At 34.9% G+C, this 10,835-nt stretch overlaps 1 protein-coding gene across 1 annotated transcript; it reads right to left on the bottom strand.

Moving 5' to 3' along the window:
* Positions 1-1,894: 1,894 nt before the first annotated feature.
* Positions 1,895-5,887, bottom strand: TRAM1L1 (translocation associated membrane protein 1 like 1). The gene has a single exon (XM_003929742.4). It carries the CDS (start codon positions 5,885-5,887, stop codon positions 4,592-4,594), a length of 1,296 nt encoding a protein of 431 aa, XP_003929791.4. The 3' UTR covers positions 1,895-4,591.
* Positions 5,888-10,835: the final 4,948 nt, after the last annotated feature.

Raw genomic sequence — 10,835 nt, 5'->3', positions numbered from 1 at the left:
GTTTCATCATGTTGGTCAGGCTACTCTAGAACTCCTGACCTGATGATCCTACTGCCTCAGCTTCCCAAAGTGCTGGGATTACAGGCATGAGCCACCGTGCCTGACCATGAAAACATCTTTTTAAAACTGTCTTAGAGCTTACAAGTCATATTTCAATATTTGTGTTGAGGACTTTGACAACCTTATATTTATTGGTTGTTTTTATTTGAAGATTGAGTTCAGAAGACAGTTGCTTTTCTGTAGTTAAAGCAATAAGGGCATTAAGAGAATGAGATACTACATTTATCTTGGGATGTCAATGTTTTTCAAAGTGTGATGGCTTGGGAGAAATCCCAGGTAGGCACTAGTAAATGATCTATATTTTTGCAAACTTTGCTCAAGCCATGTGATTCTGCAATGCTGACATGACTTCGAGTTGGTGAATGATGCTGGTGGTGCTGAAATTGAGCCTTTTCTTACATCCCATTTACAGAGTTAACTTGCCCTTTGTTTAAAATTGATATTTTTCCTGATTCATTGAGTAACCAAATCCCTTAACAGGGACACTTCTAAGCTGGCTATAAGATATACACATCATTAGTGTGAATTTAATTTAACCATTTTCATTTTTAAATTAAAATGAAACTTTACCACTGTCTTTTTCTCATAAGTGTCCACTGGGATGGTCAGTTTACACATTAATGTATGTATTTTTAGAGTTTAAAATGAAAAATTTAGCTGACATAATGCTGCAACACAAAATGCAAGGTCACCAGTCAGGAAAAAGGAAAACCCAGATGAATAACCTCAGGAGCAGATTTCTTAATGTTTGGTTTATTTCACATTTATTTAATACTTAAAACTGCCAGAAAGGGTTCAGGGCCTAAAAAGAACTTGGTAATAGGGATTTAGATAGAAAATTTTGACAGTTACATGACTGTATAAGGAAGTTCCAATTCAATGTTTTGGAAATGTATAATATTTGCACGAAAGATGTGTGACTTTTTTTCTACATAATTTGGAGTAATCAGTAGGTACCACTCTGCCTTATTTAGTGAGTAGTTTCTCACATAAGGTAAATTCGATTGAAAGATGACAGTGATTTTTTTCTCTGTTTCCAGAGAAATTCCTACCAGTTTTTAACTGATTAACCTGTTTTTGATAGTTAATCAGTTACTTGAACTTTCACAAAGTTAGCAAATGACTGCTTTAATAATGTCTCAAATCATAAAGAAAATTTATTTCCATGTGGTCCATCTTGACACAGACCAAACCATCCCACCGAGATTTATCATAACCTAAAGAAGCCTAAAATTTGTTTGTCCTTCACAAGATATGTAGGTTGTATGACACACTCATTGTTTTTGTAAAACTGGGATGCACTAAAATGCTACTGAATTATCTGGTCAGATGGTTTGATGTTAGTAAGAAGTTAATTACCTCTGCACACTCACCAACACTGTCTATTGTGTCCAGATTACAAAGGTTTGCTCGCCCAGTGGAGGGCATTCTCTGCCACAGTGCAAAGGCCCGAGTACTAGCCTGTTTCATATGCAACATTCCCAAGCATGGCTTTCCACAAGAACTTCCTCTAACAAACTGTTCCAATATGACACGTCCTGCATAAAGCATTGGTAAAAAGTATTTTGTTACTCTATACAAATTATTCTCGCTTAATCTAATTGAGTTAGAACTTAAACTTTACCTTTATTTTTCCACCTTAAAAGAATATCAGAATATTTTATGTCTTCAAAAAAGCTTTAAATTATTGATAACTCTAATCTTCTGGAATCTGTTCCAAGTTAATACTGTATTATGCATGCATGGTTCTGCTCCAGATAAACAAATATTGATGAAAGAGAAATGAAAAAGTATTTTATAAGTTCATTTTTTTCTTATTGAAATAAATGAATAGTTATACTTATCAGTAAGAGATTAATGAGGCCTAAAACTTGTTTGTCCCTTAAAAGATACATAGGTTGCATGATCCATTGATAGTATTTGTTTAAAAACAAATGCTATACATTGTTAATTAAATGCTGGTAGAATCACTTTTTAAAAATAAACTTATACTTTGGCCCCATGCTGGAAAAACTGTACCTGTAGATTTATTTAAAGTAAAAAGCTTGATAAACCTTGAAACAAATAAATCGGAAAGTTTTTAAATACAAATATTAGATATAGCTTTAGGATTTCTGCAGTTTTGGTGGGTGGGGGGTGCTTAATCAGATATTTGAGATTTCACAGGGTTAACTAATGCCGCTTTAATAACTCAAATCAAAACGAAAATTTATGTTTTCATGCGTTCCATTTTAACACAGATCAAATCATCACACTGAGGTTTATCATAGCATGAATGTTCTGTGAACAAATTTTTAGAAATACCTAATTTGTATTGAGCTAAATTTCATTTGTTATGTTGCTTTCATAATTTATTTGGCACATATTGATTTTCTGACAATATTTATTGAGTAGGAATACCATTATGAGTAGTTGAGATGTAGCCAGCATCTATCCCTCTTCTCTTCTCAATAATATTCCTTCTTCTTGTGAACTCATATCTTATACACACACACAATGGGCTTTGTCTTTTTCCACAGGTGAAGGATTAAACCTAACTTACATCACTCAGCCCAGTATACTCCTTTATCAAATGACTTTACTAAAGTTAACTCCCAGTGTACTGGGAATTTTAGAAATTCGGCTTTTCCTCTTCCTCTTCATCACAGGGTTGAAGAAGTAAAACCCAGAAGAGCTTTTGTTATTTGCTGCCATGTAGAATGAAAAGCTAAGTGATTAGAGCCAAGTAAAATCCTAGGGAAATTGAGCCAAATACCAATCACATTTATTGCCAAGCCAAATTTAACTCTTGGCACTGTTAATCATATCAGATAAAAATTTTTTATTTTTCCAGGTTTAGTCAGATCTGCACTTATTTGTAAAGAAGTATAAAACATATAAGACTTTTGTTACCAGAAGTGGGGTTACAGGTAATGGGCTAGAATGGTTTAAAAGAAATAACTCTCTGTCATACAAAAAGGTAAAAATCTTTGTTTTACAGTTGCATAACAGTTGCTTTACTTTGGACCTCACAACATGTGCTACAAGTATTGTTCAGTAATTGAAAAAAAAATAGGTAAGATGATAGATTCTATACTAAGAAATGAACTGTTTCTTCAATATTTGCTTCTGAAAGCAGACAAAAAAGAATGTTTTGCCAAGAGTAGCTTTTCTGTGATCTGTAATAAAAGTATGTTAAGCTTAATTTTGAGGGCCCTTTATGTTTAGGAGAGTTGAATTACATAAAGCAAACCAAAGAGAGGGCTGGCTATAAAGTATTTAGAGATAAGAGATACAGTAGGGGAAATTAAAAAGAAATAGGAAATTACAAAGGATAATACAAAGCAATAGAAAATGTATGGCCTTCCCCTAGCATATTGTAAAGTATAATTTTTCTTATTGAAAAAGTATATAGACATATCATGGAAATAAAACTGAAATAAGAATTGAGAGGCGATAAGTATAAATACCCACTAATTCTCATTGTTTCTACTGGCTTCTGCAAAGATACAGATTATACATATGTATGTGTGTAAAAAATCTTCAAAATATGTCTTAAATAAATTTTTCCTAACTAAAGATGAAAACAAAATAAATAACTTATTTTTCAAAAGACTTTCATGTGACTATCTAATTTTCATGTTTTACAAATGTAATTAGCTGACATTCTTTTTATACGCATGCCAAGTATTATTTTTCAATATGGTATACAAACAATATTTTTCTAAGCTGCTATGGTTACTGATCTTAGAAGGCCGCATTAAGAATCATTTTTAATAAAGAAATATAAAAAAAACTAAGTCCAATTTTCTTTTTAAAGTAATATTTAATTTCATTAATTCCCATTTACAAGTGGAATGGACGGGAATGGGTTTAACTCTTCAGCAATATTTTTATGTTAATGAATGATACTTTGATGCAATATATATGGCAATAAACCTCCATATGTGTTATCCACTAGTACTACATTTTTCAAAAATGGAGATATAGCACTAATAATCACTACTTGTAAAATGAAGAACATTATTATTTTGGTGATTTTACCTATCTTGACTGAGTTGTAAATTCTTAAAAAATAAATTCTAACAACTAGAGAATACTGATTTGATTTCCACCTTTTTAGTACGTTTATTTTACCCCAAAGCAAACATTAAACACATAAACTTGCTAGGGCAGGTCACCTTGTTGGTATTATGAAAGATTGGTGGGAGTAAGAAATAGTGTCACTGATATGCAAAACTGTGTGGTTATCTCTGCAAATCATTAGGAAAATGTTGAAAGGATAAAAATCAAAACAAATTACAGTGGCGGTCCCCGAAACTATTTTAACATTATTTTGACGATGTGTAGTTTAGTCTCAACCAAAATCTTTTTTTTCCCCCGCTCATAATAATCTCCCTCCCCTCAAATGTCTTTAAAAAAGACATGAAACAGTTCGATAGCAAAAATCAAAGAGCACGAACTATTGTCGAAAACGGAAAAATCTCTAGTGCAGAAAGAAATCTCAAAGAGCAGATTCCTTTGCAGTCATTAATCAATGAGCTTGCAAATATTATGAAGATTTCTCTTTCCTCTTTGGTGGACAGTCTACTCTGTTTGAAGTTTCCACTCCCACTCCATTTTCTGTTCTTTTTTTAGAAGACCTTGATCGTTTCTTCTTCATACATGAGACCTGAATATTAGAATCCTCGACCCACCGCTGAAGCCAGAGAGTAATTAAGTTCCACGTTATGTAGGCTTGGATAGTGCAACTAGACGACAGAACAGCAATTTTAGCTGCCAACACATTCACATTTCCAGTAACGGCATCGGGATTCTGATTCTGAGATCCAGCTAGGTGAAACCCAACAGTGACCACAGAAACAATTAAAGTCACAAGTCTACCCAAGATAAACACGATGGCCCACAGGGATATGCCTTTCTGGTACTTTTCATCACTAAAGTAAAACAGGCCGCACATGTGGGAAAGTAATTCAACAAAATAATGCAGTACCAAAAGAAGAAGTCCCAAATGATTCAAGTACAAGAGATAAGCTCCAGTAATGTGAAAGAGGTGAAGACCAATGTAGACAACCTGACGAGGGATGTCTTGTTTTTTGGTTTTCTGGAAGTAGAGTTCAGGAAAAGCATGAAACCAGTAGGCCAACTGGGATATGTAGAAAAACTTCATTTGAAATGTCATCATGCTATGGGGATGAGCCCTCCATATGAGAGTTGGGTTTGACAGGCAGTTTTCAGAGATTAAAATGAATGTGCCCCAAATACAAGAAAAAAAGTAGAACACACTAAACTGACCAGATTCGTTAACCTTGTTTTGTTTCGCTTTGGTGAACTGCATTCTCCTGTGGATTTTATCCAACACATACTCCTGGATTGTGGCATGAATAATGATCGCCACCAGCATGTAGAAGAAAACCGTGGCCAAATCTTTGACACCGTAATAATAAAGGGACTTGGATCCCGCGGCTTGTTCCTCCGCGGCAGGGGCGGCCACGCTGTGCTGAAGCGTGAGAAACACGATGGATGCTTCTGCGGTGCCCTCGAACACGAGCCCCAGCAGGAAGAACATCCCCACGCAGGAGACGATGTCCGCGTGATTCTGCAGGATGAACTCCTGACTCAGCACGGGCGGGTTCCGGGCGCCCTTCTTACGGAGCCCCATGGTGGCGCTTCCCGGGTACTCACCGGCGAGCCGCAGCCGCCTCCCCCGCCCCGGCTGCTCCTTACAGCGGCGCCGCCTCGGGAGCAGCTCCGGGGACGCCGCTTCCCATTCCCAAGTCAGCCCGGGGTCGCCGCGGCCGCCCAGAAAAGAATCGATCCAGGGCGCGGGCCGAGCGGAGCTGAGCATGCGCACCGGGGGGGCCGCGGGGGCAGGGCAGGGAATCGAGCGCCGCGCCCCTGCCCGGCGCCAGGCCGGGGCTTGCGAGCGTGGGTCTCCAGCGTGGATCACCGCGGCTCCGAGAACCCGCTGCCAGCGCCGAGGGGCTCCTGAATGCTCTTTTCCGTAGCATCTTCATTTACTGATCATGATATACACCTATAGAGCGCTGGTTATTCTTCAGATCGTTAATGACAACAGCAAAGGCATAATAATAACGGCGGACTCCCAGGGCTGCTTGTCAGTTTTTGTGCTAAGCATTTTATTTATATTTATGAATGTGACTTTCCTGGCACATTCGGTGAGGTAGATACTGTGATGATCTCCCCTCCTCCACCCCTTTTCAAGAGACAAAACACTGAGGCGCAGAGAGTTTGAATGATATGGCCAAGATCACATCCCTAGTAAATGTTAGAGCAAAGATTTAAATCTAGTCTGGCTCCAGAGCGCGTGCTTTTCACTATTGGGCTGTATTGCCTCTTATTGTAAATCAATTATACCTGGAAATATTTACCAGGTCAGCAATATAGCATATTAAAAATATTTCCCCTATTAGCGATATTAATAGTAATAATGGTTGCAAAGACATCTTCTAGCCAGTATATTGAAAGACTGGCAGTTAGAAGGAGAGAAGTATTAGTTCATAGAAAGGTCTTCTGGCTGCAAATCTCAAAATCGAATTTCTTCATTATTACAGATTAAGAACCTCATATGTCATTTGTGTAGGTTTTGCATATATAATTTTGATAAAATTTACATTTCAAAAACCGCTTCTTCCTAGCGCTAATATCTTTCTCAATACGAATGTCATGTCGGTCTTCAAATTTGTCCTTCAGTGCAGAGCAGTTTTCTTGTTTCTTCGGTGTCTCCAGAGATTACAGTCATTTCCGATAGACTTAAGATTTGAAGTTTGTAATACACATTTTAGATGAAAACTTGCCACAGGATTTAAAGAATAAAGCATGGCGTATATATTTCGGCTGCCCAACTGCCTTTTATAATTGTTTCTCAGCATTCCATGCACTGATAATAGATGCAAACCAAATTGTGTGATTACTTTTACGATGTTGAGAAAGTTATCTGATTGATGGACAGTGTACCTGCATTTCCTATAACAGCCAAAATATTGCATATAACATTTGTTGTGGAAAGTGTTCCTGAGCTAAGGAAAGTACCAACATATTTTTCCACTGCAAGAATTAACTGTATCTTGAAGGATTCCTCATTGAAGTACATTTTTTGAGGGTTCTCCGTAATCTTTGTTGGTTTTCCTAGTTGTTTCTCAGTTCTCGGCTCTAAACCAAATGGAGGAGTAGAGATCCCAAAATTAGAGCACCAAGAAATTAAAAAAAAAAAAAAAATCAAGCTTGTTGATAGCGGTCCTTAGAAACCAATCAAACACAAGAACAGTGCCTTAAGGGGATTGTCAAGACTTTATTCAATAAACATTTATCTTTATGAGACCAATTGTAATTTTGAATATAGAATTCACTATAGGCATAAACAATATGACTATGATCATTTTATGACACACTAATTAAATATAAAAATTACTTGTGTAAATTCTAAGTTTAGATTTCGTATTTGGCATACAGGCCTCCCAACATTACTTGTATAAATAGGCAGATTTTGACATAAGAAAAAATCACACATCAAAGTGGACGATGCACATATTTGTGTATACATGTTAAATAATATTTTACTATTAAGGGAAAAAAGACAGTCTGGGTTACTTTAAAATTATCTCTTGACTCTCAAAAAGAACAATTAAGCTTTTTTTTGCTCTTTCTACTTGCTTTTCATGTAGAGATACATACCCTCTCCTTTTGTTGAACCTGTAACACCAAATGATACCATGTATTGTAAAATTTTAATTTTAATTTACATTTAATGCACTGTAAGTGTTTGAATTTCATATTTAGATTTCACCTAAATACTTAGATTTCACCAAATGTTTAGATTTCATAAAACATAAAATGTCAAATTAATGGAATATATAATGGTATTTCAGTAATATTATATGATATTTGATTCCCTTGGTTTTACTGAAATTTTTATTTAACAAAGAATAAACTATATATTGGAACATTTTCAAAAATCATAACACCACTATGATAATTAAATCATAAAATATATTTTGTAGGAATTCTTCCTTTATGCACAGCCCTATTTCTATGGTACAGATAATTACTAAATTTCAATTGGAGACTTTTACTTCCATCTATGAGGTAACTGTGTTTGAACTTTCACTCCTGTTGTAAATAACTTCAATGCTGGATAAAATATATGAAATAACTTTTTCAAATATTGCAAAACACACAGCATAGGACTATGATCTGCGAGAGAAGAGAGAAAAAAGGGGTGAGTCCCATAACTATCCTGATATTCTCCTGGAAGCATTTTCCAAACCAGTCTGCAGGAAGGGAAAACCAGAGCTCCATGTTTTTGCTGAATTGAGGAAGGAAATTAGGAAAATCTGAGGTCCCTGAAATTTGCTGGACAGAGTACTGGTGCAGAGAAAGTTAGGAGGAAAAGAGCTCCAGAAATTTACATAAATGTTCCCACGATTCTGCTACTAATATTAAGTCCTGCATGTACCGGGTTAAAATGCATAATGACAAATGAAAAATAATGGAGGAACTGTGAATTGAAATTTCCCAAGACTTCACATAGGACTAGGAGACTTTCAGGATTGAACAGCCAGAAAGTAGAATCCTCATTGAACACTTGTTACATTCAGACAAGATCCAGAAAAAGCTACACTGTTTCAAGTAAGGCTAAACTTGTCCTAAGGAAAAAGCTAATTCATGCTTCCACACAAAGTTTATAAGAAGCCTGGACATGAATAAGGTACTCTAGGACTGTCTAACAGAATGCCTACTTGTGGCCACTAGTTAGATAGGCATTATCGTGAAAGAGTGGCTTAATGCTCCAAAAGTGAGATTTCTAGCAAACAAGACAGAAACTTCATGGCCTTTTATGACCTAGTATTAGAAATCATATTTTATAATTTCCATTTTCAAGGTATGCACCAGCCTGTTTAACCTCAAGGTGGGGTGAGGATGGAGCGGAGGATGTGAACCATACACATCACTTCTTAATGAGAAATGGACCTGGTATTTGCCAAATTTTTAAATAGCCACATCCTTTCCACTGGCAATAAATTTTGTTTGCTCTGACATGAAATATATGCAAACAACAGTCTTCCCAACGCAAACAACAGTCTCATGGCAGTCTAGTGTCAGGTTCAGGATTCTTATATAGGATATTTTTGTAAGCTAAATTAGATCCAGGAGCTGAAAAAGGAAAGTTCCAGGTTTTGTTGCAGTTACTTGTGGTCTGAAGAATGGTGAAATAAAAATACAAGGTTTCTGGCTCCCACATGCCCAAATCATAGAAAAAATGCAACAGACATGTTCATCTAGGAGCGAGAAAATGGTACGCACACAGTAGTCAATAATCCATAATAATTATAGGATACATCTAGGTAAAGTCCCTAGATTTTGGTTTGAGTACAATCTTTCTTTCTAGGAAATGGTGGAATATTTTTTCCCTAAAACATGGATTAAATATTATAAGTTGATTTTTTTTCTGTTTGATTTGTATATTTTAAAAGATAAAAGACACTAGAAGCCAAATAGTGTTAATACTGTTAATCTTTGTCTTTGTTATATAATAGTCATTGATTATAAAATTAATAATGGAATATTAATTACACAATAATACTTCAAGGAATTAGCATTGCATAAACAAGTTTACAGGTGGAATCAACAGAAAAACATATGGATCCGTTTCTGATTATCTTCAATCTTTGCTTGGTCTCATGTATTCAGACAATTGCCAGGCATTGGTCAAACTGTCTATTTAAAATGTTACATTGATTTTGTTATAAGAAACATTTGATTTAAAAATATCAATAAAATGTCTTACTGTGATTTTGTTACTGTATTTCAAATAGGTGTTAATAATCAGTTCTTGCTGTTAGCTATGGAATACAACCTTTTGATGTCTGCATTTTGTAACTCAACATTATTATTTATATGATTAGCTTAGCTATAAAAAGCTATTTTAATTACTTATGTGTCTTTTTAAATAATTACCTTAAAGATATAAACTGACATTGATTCTGACTTTGCTAAAATAGTGAAGTACATTAGAAATTTTATGATGTAGATGTAGCCCTATTTTTCATTATTTTTATATCTAAGAATGATATATATGTATACCTCTATAATACCAAATTTTTAATAACTTTAATTTTGATTATTCAAACAATCACATTGGATATTAATATTCCAGAATTCAATTGCATTTGAAGAAGCAAAAAATGTTGAAACAGAACTACTTCAAAATATCAGAACCACATCTGATTTTTAAATCAATGTTTATGATTAGCACTTATAATTGAATGAGATCACCAAATGCTTAGCTCCATTAAGCAAAAATGTACAGTTTATCTTGTGCATTAAATTACAAAATTTTTTGGGATTTGATCGACTTAAAGTTTTAAATAATTTAATTACAAATATATGTATTATTTTAAAGTCATTTTTATAATTGATAAGACATGTTAAAACATGAGCTTTCAGAAAAACACACACGATGCAATATAGCTAAATATTTAATGTAATAAGAAAAATTCAACATAATATTTACAGCTTTTAGAATATTTATTTGCCCGTGGATTTATTAGTAACCTACCAAGAAAAAATATGAAGCACTATCTACAGATAAACTCCTGGAACAGGTTAATAGTGTCAGTCTACCACTAAAGTGTAAGAACTGATAAAAATTAAAATCAATGTTTTGTAATTTATTTTTTCAATTGCTCCTTTTATGTGTAAAAATAGACTTTATACCCATCCTCATGGAGCTTACGTAACAATCAGGAAGAATTGGAGGACACAAGCAGTATGAA

Source organism: Saimiri boliviensis, chromosome 3 (assembly GCF_048565385.1).
Source record: "Saimiri boliviensis isolate mSaiBol1 chromosome 3, mSaiBol1.pri, whole genome shotgun sequence".
Lineage (NCBI taxonomy): Eukaryota > Metazoa > Chordata > Mammalia > Primates > Cebidae > Saimiri > Saimiri boliviensis.
This window is presented reverse-complemented; position numbering and strand designations above follow the sequence as displayed.

Excerpts from the sequence above, each read along its gene's own strand:
- TRAM1L1 (XM_003929742.4), bottom strand. The coding sequence starts at position 5,887 with ATGCTCAGCTCCGCTCGGCCCGCGCCCTGGATCGATTCTTTTCTGGGC.